Here is an 18131-nt window from a genome sequence, read left to right as displayed (position 1 = left end):
CCATTTCCTCCCTGCCTGAGGGGGCATACATATCAAGGACACGCAGTATTTGCTCCTTGAACAAGCTCCACATCTCAATTGTGCCTATCCCTGACAGTTCCTGTTTCCATCTTATGCTCCCCCAATTCTTGCCTAATCGCATCGTAATTACCCTTCCCCCAGTTATAAAACTTGCCCTGCCTTTGGTTCCTATCCCTCTCCATTACTATAGTGAAAGTCACCGATTTGTGGTCACTATCTCCAAAGTGCTCTCCCACAACCAAATCTAACACTTGGCCCGGTTCATTACCCAGTACCAAATCAATGTGGCCCGCCTCTTGTTGGTCTATCCACATATTGTGTGAGGAAACCCTCCTGCACACACTGGATAAAAACAGCCCCACCCAAACTATTCGAATTATAGCGGTTCCAATCAATATTTGGAAAGTTAAAGTCACCCATGACAACTACCCTGTGACTACCGCACCTATCCAAAATCTGCATTACAATCTTTTCCTCCACATCTCTGTTACTGTTTGGGGGCCTATAGAAAACTCCTAACAAAGTGACTGCTCCTTTCCTATTTCTAACTTCAGCCCACACTACTTCAGTAGACAGATCCTCCTTAAACTGCCTTTCTGCAGCCATTATACTATCCTTGATTAACAATGCTACTCCTCCACTTCTTTTACCACCTTCCCTAATCTTACTGAAACATCTAAACCCCAGAACCTCCAATAACCATTCCAGCCCCTGTTCTGTCCACATCTCTGTAATGGCCACAACATCGTAGTCCCAGGTACCAATCCAGGCTTCAAGCTCACCAACCTTATTCCTGATGCTCCTCACATTGAAGTAGACACACTTCAAACCATCGTTCATGCCTGCAGGTCCACTCTTGTGACCTTGGTACCTTCCTCAGTACTGCACTACCCTCAACTTCCTGAACTCCGGCAACGCTATCTCCTGGGCTACAAATCAGTTTCCCATCCCCCTGCCTAATTAGTTTAAACCCCCCCCCCCAAGAGTTGTAGCAAATTTTCCTCCCAGGATATTGGTGCCCCTCTGGTTCAGGTGTAACCCGTCCTGTTTGTACAGGTCCCACCTTCCCCAGAATGTACTCCAATTATCCAAGTAACTGAAACCCTCCCCCCTACACCATCCCTGTAGCCACGTGTTTAACTGCACTCTCTCCCTGTTCCTCATCTTGCTAGCACGTGGCACTGGCAGCAAACCAGAGATGACCACATGATCTGTCCTGGCTCTCAGCTTCCACCCTAGCTCCCTGAGTTCCTGTTTTACATCCCCGTCCCTTTTCCTACCTATGTCGTTGGTACCGATGTGTACCACGACTTGTGGCTGCTCCCCCTCCCCCTTAAGGATCCTGAAAACACAATCAGAGACATCACGCACCTTGGCACCCGGGAGGCAACACACCAACCGTGAGCCACTATCGTTGCCACAGAACCGCCTATCTGTACCTCTAACTATAGAGTCTCCAATAACTAATGCTCTCCTCTCCCCCTTCCCTTCTGAGCAACAGGGACAGACTCAGTACCAGAGACCTGGTCACCATGGCTTACCTCTGGTAGGCCCCCCCCCCCAACAGTATCCAAAACAACCGCAGGGAATCCCTGCACTGACAGCTTCTTCCCCCTCCTTTTAAACGTCACCCAACTGCCTTCAATCTTAGGAGTAACTACATCCCTGTAGCTTCTATCTATAACCAACTCTGCCTCCCGAATGATCCTCAGTTCATCCAGCTCCAGTTCCCTAACACGGTCTTTGAGGAGCTGGAGATGGGTGCACTTCCCGCAGGTGAACTCAGCAGGGCCACTGACTGTGTCCCTCACCTCGAACATACTGCAGGAGGAACATTGCACTGCCCTCCCTGCTATCCCTTCCATTTATCTACTTGACAATTACAGAGAGAGGAAAAAAGCGTACCTGATTTTCACACTCCCCGCAAGTTAGAGGTGGTGGAAGGGTGGAGAGAAGAAAAGGAAATAAAAGCTTACCTCACCAACTCACCACACAGTCTTATTTTTTTGGTTAGAGAAGGAGGATGGGTGGGAGACACTACCTGTGTAGTGTCTCGGGTTTAGCCACTGCCTGAAATATATTAGTTCTAGAAACTCACCCGACGGCAGCTTTCCACAATTCACTCTCCGCAACAGCCAATCAGCGTCACCACTCTGCCGCCCTCTGCTTCATTTAAAATAAGCTTTATGTTGAGTACTGTGACTTCTAATTAGTACATTCTAATTCCCAGTTGACTAATACTGTAATTTTATGGCATTTTCTATGAAGTTTCCTAATTATAAAGTCCTTCGTATATGCCCAAGTAAGTGGAATATATGCCATTTCAGTTGATTTAAAATATACCTAGGAAAGCTGACAAAAATATTGTTTGCTTTAGATATTTGAACTTTTAATTTAAAAATGAAAATTGTGCCGTTGGAATTATTGTAGCCATTCAGATGTTTCTATGTTATGGAGCACAACAGTAATGTGAATTGCTCCAGTGTAAGCTGGGAATATGGAATGCAGCTAAATGGTAACCTGAAAATATAATTTTATTACAATATACTGGTCTTTTAGTCGAGTTTGTTTTTGGTTCTTTTTCTTTTGACTACAGTGATGTTTGTATTTTAGAATAATGACATTTTAATTTCCTTTTTGTGCCCCCCCCCCCCCAGAGTATAGCTAAACACAGGGAGCATTGGAAGTCACAGCCCTTGGACAATAACGTAATGCTGGTATGTGGTTTGCACTGATCCAACACACCTTTCTATTGTGTATGAATTAACGTGTAGCATTGGAAATGTTTATGGACATGTCTTCAGAAAGGCTCGCTATATATATTATATATATATATATATATATACACACGTGTCCAGTTTTTAACAATTAATTCAGACCCAGAATCAATTAACATTTGAATTTGACATTTTGGGAGAGAAATTATGGGCACAAATTTGGTCTCCACACTTCCCTAGAGACTACACTGTGGAATTTGAGTGCCTTTTTTGCTGGTGCGGTGCTGTGTCCTCAACTGCTTCTAATGTGGCATGCCATCTTTTGCCAGAAGCAACCGATTTGGTGCTTTCCTGATGTCATATAGCTCGACTGGCTGATATACCCATCTCCCAAATTTGGACCGTGCAGGTCGATTGGACAAATTCAGCTGTCACTTCACAAAGACCAAGCGTTTAGCTGAGGGTCCTGCAGCAATATTATTTAATAGGTAGTTTAATAAATTGCCATTGAAGCGCTTTTGATTTGCTGCACTTCCACAAATGCAGCCTAAAATTTTGGTCCTTGCAGGGAGGATAGAGGAATATCTGACCCACATACAGGGCTGTGGTGATAGTTCCTTGTGATCTGAAGCTTTCATAGAATTTACAGTGCAGAAGGAGGCCATTCAGCCTATCTTGACCAGGACATTGAGTAGAGATACAGAGAGAGTTATAGACTTCAGTCTTCGCAGAAGACTGCACCCACAAGGATTTCCACAGAACAGTTCCCCTATCTTCACCTGACTCCTGCATGTGCTTTTGCCAGTCCTGTGCGGTGCTATCCTCGTGGCTAAAGCATAGCTAGTTGAAGAATACTGACTTTCAATAGTGAGAAACTGCAGCTGGCTTTCCGTTGTACCTGTGAACAGCCTGGGCCTTGAGGGACTGACTTTGAACTTCACCACTTCGGCATTAATAGAAGTGGTTCAGAGGCAACAGCAAGAACACTGGTGGTGCTGTACTGGTGGGAGCACAAATATTGTAATCTTGAGAGAGGACAGCAGCTTCATCCTCTATGGTGCCAGATCCACTCCCAGGGGTGGAGCGGGGGATACCTTTCCATCCTAGTAATCAGTTGGAGGACTGATTGCTGGGCTGCTGTTACAGCTTACATGTTGCTATGAGCACTGGTATCTAGTACAACTCACCTATACCTCCCTCTAAACCACATGCAATACCGATGGCTGGTATTGTGCGATCAAGCAATAGTGCATCCTAATTACTGGTGTAGGCCCTCTGTCATTTCCTCCTGACTCCATTGACATTGTCCAGATGGCAGACCTCCAGAATTAAAAAGCATAAAAACAGAATTATTTTTTTTGGTGGGGGGGTGGAAATCAGGAAGTCCATGATCACCTAATTGACATCTTTCAGTATAAAGAAAACGAGAATAGAGAGTTGGGAAGGACCATAGGCTTTAACTCACCATTCTCTCAATGTTCTCAGTTGCAGGCTCTGATGTTGCCAGCATCATCTCCTCTGACTGATTGAATAGAGTGGTGGAGGGCTCCCCAAATCCCCACTGTTCCCCTTTTGCTGCTGCCTTCAAAAGAGGGCAGAATGTTTGATTGTGTGACTGTCTGGGTGATGTACCAGCAAGAGCTGAATAGTTGGGAGCTCTTTGGAGGCAGAGATTTGGGCATGAGGCTGGTATTATTTGAAAGTGTGTGGGGGAGGTAGTGCATGTCAATTTGTAGGGTGAATTGAGTGCCACTAAGTACAGGTGGATGAGTGATGGGGGTGTTGTGCATTGAGCAGCTTGACAAGCTGGAACATTTGTAGGTATGAGAGGTGATGTGAAGATTTATTCACTGACCTTGATCGTCTTAAGTCATTAAACCTCTTTCTGCAGCTCTACCATGTCTCCATGGCCAGACTCTGAACATTGACCTCCGTGCCCACCTGCTCCCACACCTTTCTGAGGACATGTGTCCCTCTCGTGGAGGGGGGTGGGGGGAGGAAATGGTCTCTCTGCTACATTATGTCTCTGTTACTAAAGCCTGCAGTCTTTAGAATGTGGAAGTCTGAATGTGGAAGTCTTCTTCCTCAGCTGATGCACCATTTTCCATCACCTTGAATGCATCTGTTTGTTTGTTTTATTCAGACTTATGTTTCAGTGCAGCTTCCCTTTAAGAGGGACAGACTGCTAGAGGCTCACAGAGGAAAAGATGCTCCTTTTGCATGTTCTTAGACCCCCTATTACACTTGCAGACAGACAGTTGTGTGGGTTGTACTAGACTACATGGCACAATCATGGTAGTGAGGAGGCAGCATGAAAATTTGCTTGCTGCCTGCCTCTAACAAAACAGACTTGGCAGATCTTGAGACATGAGCATTGTCCCTAATTAATGGCGTTGACTAATTATAACCTTTTACTCTTAAAAGGCAGCACAGTGGTTAGCACTGCTGTCTCACAAAGTCAGAGACCTGGGTTCAATTCTGTCCTTGAATGACCATGTGTGGAGCTTGCAGTTTTCCCCCGTGTCTGCGTGGGTTTCCTCCGGGTGCTCCAGTTTCTTCCCGCAGTCCAAAGATGTGCAAGTTAGGTGGATTGGTCATGCTAAATTGTTCAATATGTGTAGATTAAGTGGGGTTACGAGGATAGAGGAGAGAGTGGGTCTCGATAGGGTGCTCTTTTGGAGGGTCGGTACAGACTTGATGGGCCAAATAGCCTCCTGCGCTATAGAAATTCTATGTTTCGAAATTTGATACATGTAAATCAGCATGGATGTATTTTAAACCTTCCTTTTTAAATAGGCTGTTCAAATGGGTAACATTAGGAATCAGCTAGTTAATGTAACAGTCACTGGAACCCTGTGTAGGTTCCTAGTTTAGTCCTCTAAACTAGTGTGTAATGAATTAGCTGATGTATGTTGGGACTGGAGGAGGAGGAGGGTTACATTACAACTCCTGATTACTCTCACACAGGAGTCCTTTGGATAGCAAAAGTATTTTTAAAATATTTTTATTCAAACAAAGTTTTCATTATAACAAACACAACAAGTGGGTAGCACAGTGGTTATCACAGTTGCTTCACAGCTCCAGGGTCCCAGGTTCGATTCCCGGCTTGGGTTACTGTCTGTGCAGAGTCTGCACGTTCTCCCCATGTGTGCATGAGTTTCCTCCAGGTGCTCTGGTTTCCTCCCACAGTCCAAAGATGTGCAGGTTAGGTGGATTGGCCATGATAAATTGTCCTTAGTGTCCAAAAAGGTTAGGTGGGGTCACTGGGTTACAGGTATAGGGTGGAGGCGTGGGCTTAAGTAGGGTGCTCGTTCCAAGGGCTGGTGCAGACTTGATGGGCTGAATGGCCTACTTATGCACTGTAAATTCTACGAACAATAATGCAACCAACCCCATCTTATTCCTAAAATGCATCCACACAATCCCCTCCCCCCACTTAAAGAAAATAAATCTTAACCCAACTAAAAAGGCAACATCTCTTTCCGCCCCTTCCTCCCCAACAGCTGATGGTAACCAGTTCCCTGAAAAAGGAGATGAATGGCTGCCACCTTGAGCAGAACCCTTCCACCAACCCCTCATGGTATACTTGATCTTCTCAAGGTGCAAATATTCCACCAGGTCCCCCAACCGATCCGAGACCTGAGGTGGCACCGGGAACCTTCACCCAAGCAGAACTCGCCTCCGGGGCTATTTGCAACACCTGCCTCCATCCCCATCTGCAGCACCAGCGAATCCGACACTCCAAAAATGGTCACCAACGGGCACGTCTCCAGCTGAACAACCAAAATCTCTGACATTGTATCAGAAAAGCAGAACCAGAAACTAACAAGCTTGGGCAGGACCAAAATATGTGCGTGTGATTCGCCGGCCCCCTAGAGTACCGCTCACACCTATCCTGCACCCCTGAGAACAACCCACTCATATGCGTCCTAATCAGGTGCGCTCTGTGCACCACTTTGAACTGTATCAGGCTTAACCTAGCACATGAGGATCAAATAATAAGACAAAGGAGCAGAATTAGGCCATTTGGCCCATCGAGTCTGCTCTGCCATTCAATCATGGCCGATACGTTTCTCATCCCATTCTCCTGCCTTCTCCCTATAACCCCAGATCCTCTTATTAATCAAGAACCTACCTATCTCTGTCTTAAAGACACTCAGCGACTTCACCTCCACAGCCTTCTGCAGCAAAGAGTTCCATAGATTCACAACCCTCTGGCTGAAAAAAACTGCAACAATGCCTCCGTTCCTTCTTCCAGAACATTAATGTATATCGTGAATAGTTGTGTTCCCAACACTGACCCCTACGGAACACCACTAGTCACTGGCTGCCATTCTGAAAAGGACCCCTTTATCCTCGCTCTCTACCTTCTGCCAGTCAGCCAATCCTCTATCCGTGCCAGTACCTTGCCCGTAACACCATGGGCTCTTATCTTATTTAGCAGCCTCCTGTATGGCACCTTGTCAAAGGCCTTCTGGAAAAACAAATGGATCACGTCCACTGGTTCTCCTGTGTCTAACTTCCTCAAAGAATTCAAACTGATTTGTCAGGCATGAACTCCCCTTGATAAATTCGTGCTGACTCAGTCCTATTTGCGAAGTACTCCGCAATCTCCCTTAATAATAGATTCTAAAATCTTACCAACAACCAAAAGTCAGGCTAACCGGCCTATAATTTCCTGTCCTCTGCCGCCCTCCCTTCTAAAACAAAGGTATTACATTAGCCATATTAGATCAGCGATCATAGAATTTACAGTGCAGAAGGAGGACATTCGGCCCATATATTCCAAATCTTTGGGACCCTCCCTGCCTCCAGTGGTTCCTGAAAGATCACCAATGCCTCCACAATCTCCCCCGCTATCTCTTCAGAACCCTGGAGTGCAGTGCATCTGGTCCGGATGATTTATCCACCTTCAGACCTTTCGGTTTCCCCAGCATCTTCTCCTTAGTGATGCCTACTTCACTCACGTCTGCCTCCTGACTCTCTTGACGTTTGGTTTGCCGCTGGTGTCTTCCACTGTGAAAACTGATGCAAAGTACCTATTGAATTCCTCTGCCATTTCTTTGATCCCTATTATTACTTCTCCAGCCTCATTTTCCAGTAGTCCAATGTCCATTCTTGCCACTCTCTCACTTTTTATATATCGAAAAAAAAAACTCTTGCAATCTTCTTTTATGTTACTAGCTAGTTTACTCTTCTCCCCTTTATTGCTTTTTTAGTTGTCCTCTGCTTGCTTTTAAAGGCTTCCCAATCCTCTGGCTTCCCACTTATCCTCCCTTTGTATGCTTTTTCCTATGCTTTCATGCTGCCCTTGATTTCCCTTGTCAGCCATGTTTGCCTTGTCCTCCCCTTAGCATGTTTAATTCTCCTTGGGATGAATTTCTGTTGTACCTCCCCAAAACCCCCCACAAACTCCTGCCATTGCTGTTCCACTGATTCCCTGCTAGACTTCCCTTCCAATCCATTCTGGCCAGCTCCTCCATCATGACTTTGTAATTACCTTTGTTCAATTGTAAAACCTTTACATCTGATTCCAGCTTCTCACTCTCAAACTGCAGGGTAAATTCTATCATATTGTGGTCTCAGCCCCCTAAGGGTTCCTTCACCTTAAGTTCCCTAATCAAGTCTGCCTCATTACACATCACCAAATCCAGAATTGCTTGTTCCCAAGTGGGCTCTACTACAGGCTGCTCCAAAATACCACCTCGTAGACATTCCACAAGTTCCTTTTCTACCAATCTGATTTTCCCAGCCCACCTGCATATTGAAGTCCCACATGATTATTGTAATATTGCCTTTCTTGTATGCCTTTTCTATCTTCTGATTTATTTTCTGTCCCCACATCCTGACCTGCTAGGGGGCCTGTAATAACTCCCATCAGGGTATTTTTTTTCCTTTGCGATTCCTCAATTCTACGCCTTATGACCCTATATTGCTTATTGCTATCGATTTAAGTTCATTTCTTACTGACGATGCAACTCTGCCCCCCTCTGCTCATCTGCCTGCCCTTTCGAAAGGGCACATATCCTTGGCTATTTAGATCCCAGCCCTGATCGCTGTGATGCCCAATACATCGTAATCAGCTATTTCTTTATTCTCCTCCTTTTTCACATTTTCTTCCAAATTTACACCCACCAACAATAAACAATAATCAGTACCAAATATGTCAATCCCCATATCAATAGCAACGATCCCATCCTCTCACCAAACCCCAAACATTCGCCCGCATGTTCGCATAAACAAATGACAAAAAGGAATCAGGAATCACCCATAGCCACCATTAACGCACACCGCCCCCCTCCCCCCAACCCTTCCACCCCCCCCCCCCCCCTCCACCCCCCCCCCAACTAATGTTCAATGTTATCCAGTTCTTGAAAGTGCATAATGAATAATGCCCATGAATTGTAGAACCCCTCCATCCTTCCCCTCAGTTCAAACTTAACCTTCTCAAGAGTCAATAATTCCAACAGGTCCTTCCGCCACGCCAGGGCACAGTGTGGAGAGGTTGCTCTCCAACCCATCAGGATCCGCCTTCAGATGATCAATGAGGCAAAGGCGACAACATCTGCCTGCGCACCCGTTTCCAACGCTGGCTGGTCCGACACCCCGAATATGGACTCCCAGGGGCCCGGGTCCAGTTTCACGTGCACCACTTTAGAAATTACCCTAAAAACCTCCTTCCAGTAATCCTCTAGCTTTGGACAGGACCAAACCATATGAACGTGATTAGTGCCCCCCCCCCCCCCCCCCCCGTCAACGTTCACACACATCTTCTACTCCTTCAAAGAATCGGCTCATCCTCGTCCTCGTGAGGTGTGCTCTGTACACCACCTTCAGCTGTATCAGCCCCACCCTCGCGCACGAGGTGGAGGCATTCACTCTCTGGAGCACCTCACACCAGAACCCCTCCTCCATATCCTCTCCCAACTCTTCCTCCCACTTTGCTTTGATCCCTTCCAGTGGTGCCTTCTCCTCTTCAAAAATAGCCCCGTAAACCGCTGACACTACCCCCTTCTCCAGTCCCCCTGTCGTCAGCACCTCCTCCAGCAATGCGGAGGCCGGCTCCACCGGGAAGCCCTGTATCTCCTTTCTGGCGAAATCTCAAACCTGCATGTATCTAAACATTTCCCCCTGCTCCAGCCCATACTTCGTTTCCAGCTCCTTCAGTCCTGCAAACCGACCCCTAAGAAACAAATCTTTTAGTGTCTTAATCCCCTTCTCCTCCCATTTCCGAAAATATTCATCCCACCTCCCTAGCTCAAATCTGTGGTTCCCCCGAATCGGCATTTCCCTTGACCCTGCCCCCAACCCGAAGTGTTGGCGATACTGACTCCAAATTCTCAATGAAGCTATTATTACCGGACTCCCTGAGTACTTCCCCGGGGCTATCGGGGGCGGCGCTGTTGCTAGTGCTTTCGATCCTGACCCCCTGCACAAACTCTCCTCCATTCTGACCCACTGGGAATCATAGAATTTACAGTGCAGAAGGAGGCCATTCGGCCCATCGAGTCTGCACTGGCTCTTGGAAAGAGCACCCTACCCAAGGTCAACACCTCCACCCTATCCCCATAACCCAGTAACCCCACCCAACACTAAGGGCAATTTTGGACACTTAAGGGCAATGTATCATGGCCAATCTACCTAACCTGCACACCTTTTGACTATGGGAGGAAACCGGAGCACCCGGAGGAAACCCACGCGCGCTCGGGGAGGATGTGCAGACTCCGCACAGACAGTGACCCAAGCCGGAATCGAACCTGGGACCCTGGAGCTGTGAAGCAATTGTGCTATCCACAATGCTACCATGCTGCCCCTCTAACCTAGCTCCGCACCTTCTCCACATTCGCCGCCATCAGGTTCGGAAGACCCAAACCCCCTGCCTGCCTTCCCCTCTGTAGCAGCACCTTTCTAACTCTGCCACCCTCCCTCCCCATATGAACGACGTAATCCTTCCCTCAATCTCTCTGAAAAAAGCCTTTGGCAGGAAAATCGGCAGGCATTGAAAAATAAACACAAATCGCGGCAACACATTCATTTTATCTGCCTGTACCCGACCCGCCAGTGTAATCGGCAATTTCAATGTGTGCAACAAGCTTATTTACCTTGTTGCGTATACTGCGCACATTTAGATACAATACCCTGAGTCATGCGTTGACCAGCCCCCTTCTCATAGATGTTCCCTTTTTTGCTATGCCTGAAGTTGGATTCTTGCTGCTTTTTAATACTCTCTGCTCTATTACTTCTGGAAACTTTACTGACCTCTCCTGAGCCCTCAGGACTTTTAATTTGTTTAAAGTCCTCATCATTAATCTGCACTCTTACCTTCTCCTTTATCTTTGGTTTCCGAATTTTATATACAGCTGTACCCCACCCCCTTATTTAGTTACGCAATTCGCCAGGACTCAGCTTGATTCAGGTGAAGACCTCCCATCGGAACAGCTCCCTCCTTCCCCAATGCCAATGTCCAATGAATTCAAACCCATTTCTCTCATACCAACCTTTGAGCCACACATTTACCTCATTAATCTTATTGACCCTGTGCCAATTAAACGATCATGCCATGTGGATTTTGTTTATTGTCAAGTGTACCGAGGTACAGTGGAAAGTAATTTTCTTCTAGCAGCTCAACAGATCATTAAGTACATGAAAGTAAAAGAAAATACATAATAGGGCAACACAAGGTACACAATGTAACTACATAAACACCGGCATCTGGTGAAGCATACAGGCATGTAGTGTTAATGAGGTCAGTCCATAAGAGGGTCGTTTAGGAGTCTGGTAACAGCGGGGAAGAAGCTGTTTTTGAGTCTGTTCGTGCCTGTTCTCAGACTTTTGTATCTCCTGCCCGATGGAAGAAGTTGGAAGAGTGAGTAAGCCGGGTGGGAGGAGTCTTTCCCCAGGCAGCGGGAGGTGTAGATGGAATCAATGGATGGGAGGCAGGTTTGTGTGATGGACTGGGCTGTGTTCACGACTCTCTGAAGTTTCTTGCGACCTTGGGCCGGGCAGTTGCCATATCAGGCTGTGATGCAGCCAGATAGGATGCTATCTATGGTACATCTGTAAAAGTTGGTAATAGTTAATGTGGACATGCCGAATTTCCTTTGTTTCCTGAGGAAGTATCGGCGCTGTTGTGCTTTATTGGTCGACGTGGGTGGACCAGGACAGATGTTTGGAGATGTATACTCGTAGGAATTTGAAACTGCTAACCATATCCACCTCGGCCCCATTGATGCTGACAGTACTTTGCTTCATGAAGTCAATGACCAGCTCCTTAGTTTTGCTAGCATTGAGGGAGAGATTGTTGTCGCTGCACCACTCCTCCAGCTTCCCTATCTCTCTCCTGTATTCTGACTCGTTGTTATTCGAGATCCGGCCCGGTATGGTCGTATCGTCAGCAAACGTGTGGACGAAGTTGGAACCAAGTTTTGCCCGCAGTCGTGTGTGTACAGGGAGTAGAGTAGGGGGCTAAGTACGCAGCCTTGCGGGGCCCCGGTGTCGAGGACTATTGTGGAGGAGGTGTTGTTCATTCTTACTGATTGTGGTCTGTTGGTCAGAAAATCGAAGATCCCGTTGCAGAGTGGGGAGCCAAGTCCTAGGTTTTGGAGCTTTGATATGAGCTTGGCTGGGATTATGGTGTTGAAGGCGGAGCTGTAGTCAATAAATAGGAGTTTGATGTAGGAGTCCTTGTTGTCGAGATGCTCTAGGGATGAGTGTCGGAAGAAGTATAGGCGCTGTTGTGCTTTCTTGGTGGTAACGTCGACGTGGGTGGACCAGGACAGATATTTGGAGGATGATGGCATCTGCTGTGGACTGGTTGTGGCGGTATGCGAATTGCAGTGGATCCTGGAGTTCTGGGAGTATGGAGCTGATGTGCTTCGTGACCAACCTTTCGAAGCACTTTATTACAACTGAAGTCAGGGCCACCGGACGGTAGTCATTGAGGCACGTTTTTCTTTGACACCGGTATGATGGTCTTCTTGAAGCAGGTGAGGACCTCTGAGCGGAGTAGGAACAGGTTAAAGATGGCCGCAAACATATCTGCCAGCTGGTCCGCGCAGCTCAGTGCACGACCAGGGATCCCGTCCGGATCCATCTCCTTCCGAGGGATCACTTTCAGGAAGGCCGATCTGACTTCGGAAGCTGTGGTGGTGGGTATGGGTGTGTTAATAGGCTGCTGGGGCACTCGACAGCGGATCGTTGGTTTCCTGCTCGAACCGAACATAGAATGCATTGAGGTCACCGGGGAGGGCTGCGCTGCTGCTGGAGATACTGCTCAACTTCGCTTTGTAGCCCGTTCCGTTGTTTAGGCCCTGCCACTAACGCCAAGAGTCTGTAATGCTAGTCTGTGACTCTAGCTTGGTCTGATATTCTCTCTTGGCATCTCGGATGGCTTTGCAGAGGTTGTAGCTGGATTTCTTGTATAGGTCAGGGTCGTCTGACTTGAACGTTTCAGACCTGTACTTCAGTAGGAAGTCAACCTCTCGATTGAGCCATGGTTTCCGGTTGGGGAACATACCTACTGCTTCCTTTGGCACGCAGTCGTCCACACATTTGCTGATGAAGTCTGTGACGGTGGTGGCATACTTATTTAAGTTGGTCGCTAAGTTCATAAATATGGACCAGTCCACTGTCTCTAAGCAGTCACGCAGGAGCTCTTCTGTTTCCTCAGACCTGCACTGCACGACCTTCTTAGCTGGATTCTTCCGCTTGAGTTTCTGCTTGTATGCCAGGAGAAGGAACACAGTCTTATGGTCTGATTGTCCAAATCAGCTCATGGCTCGGGTAGTAATCCAGAGATTATTATCCTTGTCCTTCTGCTTTTTAATTTAGCCCCAGCTGCTCATATTCTTCAGACCCTTTATTCTTGTTCTGCCTATGCCATTGGTACCTACATGGACCATGACAACTTGATCTTTACCCTCCCATTCTCTGCAGCCCAGATGAGATATCCCAAATCCGAGCACCAGGCAGGCAACACAACCTTCGGGATTCTCGATCCTAGTCACAGACAACATTGTCTTGCCCCTAACTATACTATCCCCAATTACGGCTACATTTCTTTTCTCTCCCCCAGTTGAATATCTCCCTGTAACATTATGCTGTGGTCAGTTTGCCCATTCTCACTGCAGCCCTTGTTCCTGTCCACACACAGAGTAAGAATCTCAAACCTGTTGGACAAACTCGAGGGCTGAGGCTCCTGCAACCCTAACTCCCAGACCCCTCTTCCTGCCACCTTTGCAGCCACAACTTCCTGTTCCTGACCACTGGCTTAATTCAAGTTAGTTAGTCTGAGAGATGTGACTGCCTGCTGAAACACTGTGTCCGGGTACCTACCCCCCACCCCGCCCGACGTGTCGCAGCGTCTGGAAGCCCAGAATTCAGCTCATCAACTCTGAGCCGGAGTTCCTCAAGTAACCAACACTTACTACAGATATGGTCATTGGGAACCACAATGGGGTCCACCAGCTCCCACATCATGCAGGTACAACACATCACTTGGCCCTGCATCTCTATCTTATTTAATTAGATTTACTTTGTGTTTCTTGTTTAATTTCCAGCTAGTTTTAGTCTTTCTAATCTGTAAAATATCTCTCTCTTTAGCTTTAATCTGAAAGCAATTTAGAATAGACCTTGCAAATTACCAGTTACTTACCAGCCAATGAACTTGCGTTTTCCTATGATGACACTCCTGGATTGTTTTTAAAACTCAGGCCGCTGCTCAAAGGGTCTCTCTCAGCTCCCACTCTTTTTAAATCTCCGCTCCGACTCTTGGCTCCCGCTCTTTTTAAATCTCCGCTCTGACTCTCGGCTCCCGCTCTTTTTAAATCTCCGCTCCGACTCTTGGCTCCCGCTCTTTTTAAATCTCCGCTCTGACTCTCGGCTCCCGCTCTTTTTAAATCTACGCTCTGACTCTCGGCTCCCGCTCTTTTTAAATCTCCGCTCCTACTCTCGGCTCCCGTGTGATGTGATGTTGACCCTGTGAAGAGCCTCACTCCAGCTTCCTACTTCCTCTTTACTTCTTCCAACGATGTCTGCTCCGTCATCAACATCTGCCCAAAGACATCCAAAATCTTACCTCCCCCACCTCAGCCAAGGACAGGACCCTGTCCATAAGAGAAGGCAACAAACCAGGGGAAATGAAGGAAGCTCCTTGCGTAAAAATATTGTGCACCTGAAAGTACGTAAATACATCACTTCTCGGAAGCTGGAACTTCTCCAGCAATATGTGTAAATGGGCAAACCTACCCTCCAGAAACATATCTATAAACCTCACCCACCCTCCCTCCCCCCATGCTCTAAGCATCAAGCCAGGTGGTACAAATCTATGGTTTCTGCAAATCTAAACCAACAGAGACATGGGGCCCAATTTAAAATGCTACCTAAATTTATTCCAAATCTTCACAGTGGCTATCTCTGCAAATTATCAATATTTGCCACCCAGTAATAGTATAATAGGTTGGGTAATGCCAATGCCCCCAATGAGCAAACAACAAATTCCATAGTTCTCAAGCACTTTAGTTCACCCCCAGTCCTCTCCCGATCTGGGCTTCTGCCTCAGCGATCTATGAGCCCAGTCCAACTCGGGAGGGGTCGAGAAGCCCCCCTCCCCCACCAACTTTCCGAACATCTTGGACATGTAGTTCATGGAGTTGGGAGCATCCAGGCCCTCCGGCAACCAACAATCCTTAAGTTTTGCCATCTGGAGCAGTTCTCCTAATCAGCAACCTTTAGCACTCCCCACTTCTCCACCAACACTGGCATCTTTGCCTCCAAGGAGACAATCAGCTCAGAGCACCGCCTCCACCCTCTGAATCGTCCGTCCCCCACCCCCATATACCTCTATCCGCCGGTCCATTTTGACCAAGACCACCCTCCACTGCCTTCTCCAAATTCTCAGTGACCACCTGCGGTGGCTGCTTAAATTCATCTCTCAAGATGCTACCCCAACTTCTCAATCGTCCACTGAGGGGCCATCATCTCCGCAGACTCTGCCGCCATGCCCCTCCCACCATAACCACCACTGAGGATGGGGGAACCTTTGATTCCGATGCTCCCATGCCCGATTTCTGCTTTGAACTATTTCTACCTGCCATTAATCGAGCGAGAGGGTCTTCATCAAATTCTTCCAAAACATCGCTCCTAAACCAGGCAGAAAGGGTTGAAAACCAAGTACCCTGGTGAGAACCAGGTCACCTGCTCGCCACATCACCGCCACCTAAAGTCCCCTGGATGGCAGAAATTGAGGACAGTTTTGAATTTGACGGTGATGCCTGAACCATTGAATAACCTGCCTAATTCCGAGACTATTTGTCGAGGATTGCACATGAAAAACAGTCATTTGGGTGAACTACTGGGGGTGATGAGCACCCGTGCAGCATTTTTACCTCGTGAGGAGTCAACATCTTCAGGAAGGCATGGGAGGAATGTTAATTTTACATCTGCTGTAACTGAGTGAGTGCTTGAAATAGTTTACATCATGGAATGAGCTGAAGCAGGTCCAGCACTTGGTTAATTAGACACACAGCCCAGAGCTTTGAACAAGTGAGGCTTATTCACCACATCAGTTCTGTCTTTAAGTGCAGTAATCAACAAGATGCTAACAGGGATTGCTTTCCAGCCTACACCTCACTCTCAGTTAATTTCACTCTATTCCTGAACTAATTTCCTGTCTTCTTCCCTTACAGGCTGGAAGCCTTTCTTGATTAAGAGCAAGTTTTTAAAAAAAAAATAAAGATAGAGTACCCAATTTTTTTTTCCCAATTAAGGGGCAAGTTAGCATGACCAATCCACCTACCCTGTACATCTTTGGGTTGTGCGGGTGAGACTCACGCAGACACTGGGTGAATGTGCTAACTCCATACGGACAGTGACCTGGGGTCGGGATTGAACTTGGGTCCTCGGTGCCGTGAGGCAGCAGTGCTAACCACTGTGCTGCCCTAAGAGCGCATTTTTAAGCCATAGTATCTTACTTTGTCATTCTGACATTTTACATATAGTATACATGTTATAATTGTAATGCTTTGCCCCTTAATTGGAAAAAAAATAATTGGGTACTCTAAATTTAAAAAATAATAATTGTAATGCTACTGTTGATCCAAAACTTTTAAAAGCTTATGGCACACATACCATCTCTCTCGTACTTTGTTACAGTGATGAATAGGTGATTGCAGATCTTTTCCTGAAGACAGCATAATCTTGCTGTGTAATTTTGTAAGTGTAGATTGGTTAAAGTTAACAAATGCAAATACACCTACTGGTTATGAAGAGAAAACATTCAGTAATGTCTTGCTGCCATCTAGTGACAGCTGAATGGCCTCATTGATTTGGTATGCTCAATGTACTGTTAAAGATTACTGATCGAGTTCCCTTTAAGATGATGAAACATTCTTTTCTGAATTAATTGAAATTCCTGTCAACTTCACAGCCAATACTTGATGATGAAGAAGGATGGAAAAAGTTCTGTCTTGGACAAAAATTGTACTTGGGTTCATCTGTATTACCAATCATGAATGATCCCGATAACCCAGGCATTGACTATGTGCAGGTGAATATTTTTATTCTATAAGTAGCACAATGTGAAATCGGCTGCTCGATCAGTGGGTGATTGGTATCAAGTAAATCTTTGTGCTGTGTTGAATAAATTAGATTTTGTTTATACTTGGACTTGATTTTAAAAAAATCTTGAGGCTTAGCAATATTTTTGCACTGATTTCAGTTTCATTCAAATCCAATATCTTACCTTTTTCTGTCACACAGATGTTATGTGGCCACATCAAACTTGCAGGGTAAGAGGGGGTGTGGCAAAGTTAAGGTCTCCTTTTTCAAGCTTGCTCTATGTTGCACACAAAGGTACATTACTGAGAACTGTAGAAATTGATGCTTTGTTGTGACGTTTTCTGTTTCCATATGCTTTTGAATCAATAAGTAACAAAGTTAGAATTCAACAAAGTACAGATAGTTAGGGCTTCAAACCCACTTTTAGGAAACTTTCCTTAGTTTCAATTTTAACCTGACTTTGTGATGATTCAAATATTTAATCCCCAACTGATTAATAGAATGGGGAAAATCATTAATATGATTAGAAGAAGTTGTACTGGGGCAGCACCGTGATGCAGTGGTTAGCACTGCTGTCTCACAACACCAAGGACCTGGGTTTGATCCCGGCCCCGGATCACTATCCGTGTGGAGTTTGCACATTCTCCCCATGTTTGCGTGGGTCTCACCGCAGGGTGGGTGAATTGGCCACGTTAAATTGCTCCTTATTAGAAAAAAAGAATTGGGTACTCATTAAATTAAAAACAAATAGTAAAGGATGCTAGTTCAGTTCCATCTATTGGTAATCTTGACACCAATCTTGCGCTAATTGTCATATATCGGAATGCATTTCTAGCC

General features: G+C 46.3%; 1 protein-coding gene and 1 long non-coding RNA gene across 6 annotated transcripts in view; one reads left to right on the top strand and one right to left on the bottom strand.

The window, feature by feature from the left end:
- Positions 1-18131, top strand: part of gemin2 (gem (nuclear organelle) associated protein 2) — a 72428-nt gene that overhangs the window by 11728 nt on the left and 42569 nt on the right. For 4 of the 5 annotated variants that reach the window (XM_072489070.1, XM_072489079.1, XM_072489073.1 and 1 more), the window contains exons 5-6: positions 2679-2738; positions 17164-17283. In XM_072489070.1, coding sequence (XP_072345171.1) covers positions 2679-2738; positions 17164-17283 — 180 coding nt within the window. The remainder of the gene's footprint in view (positions 1-2678; positions 2739-17163; positions 17284-18131) is intronic. The other variant, XM_072489092.1, reaches the window with a different exon arrangement.
- Positions 1-18131, bottom strand: part of LOC140399555 (uncharacterized) — a 97044-nt gene that overhangs the window by 69529 nt on the left and 9384 nt on the right. Inside the window, exon 2 of the long non-coding RNA XR_011937716.1 lies at positions 17479-17648. This is a non-coding gene — a long non-coding RNA (uncharacterized lncRNA). The remainder of the gene's footprint in view (positions 1-17478; positions 17649-18131) is intronic.

Source organism: Scyliorhinus torazame, chromosome 2, assembly GCF_047496885.1.
Source record: "Scyliorhinus torazame isolate Kashiwa2021f chromosome 2, sScyTor2.1, whole genome shotgun sequence".
Taxonomy (NCBI): Eukaryota; Metazoa; Chordata; class Chondrichthyes; order Carcharhiniformes; family Scyliorhinidae; genus Scyliorhinus; species Scyliorhinus torazame.
Note: the sequence above shows the minus strand (reverse complement) of the source record. Positions and strands in the feature narration are given on the sequence as shown.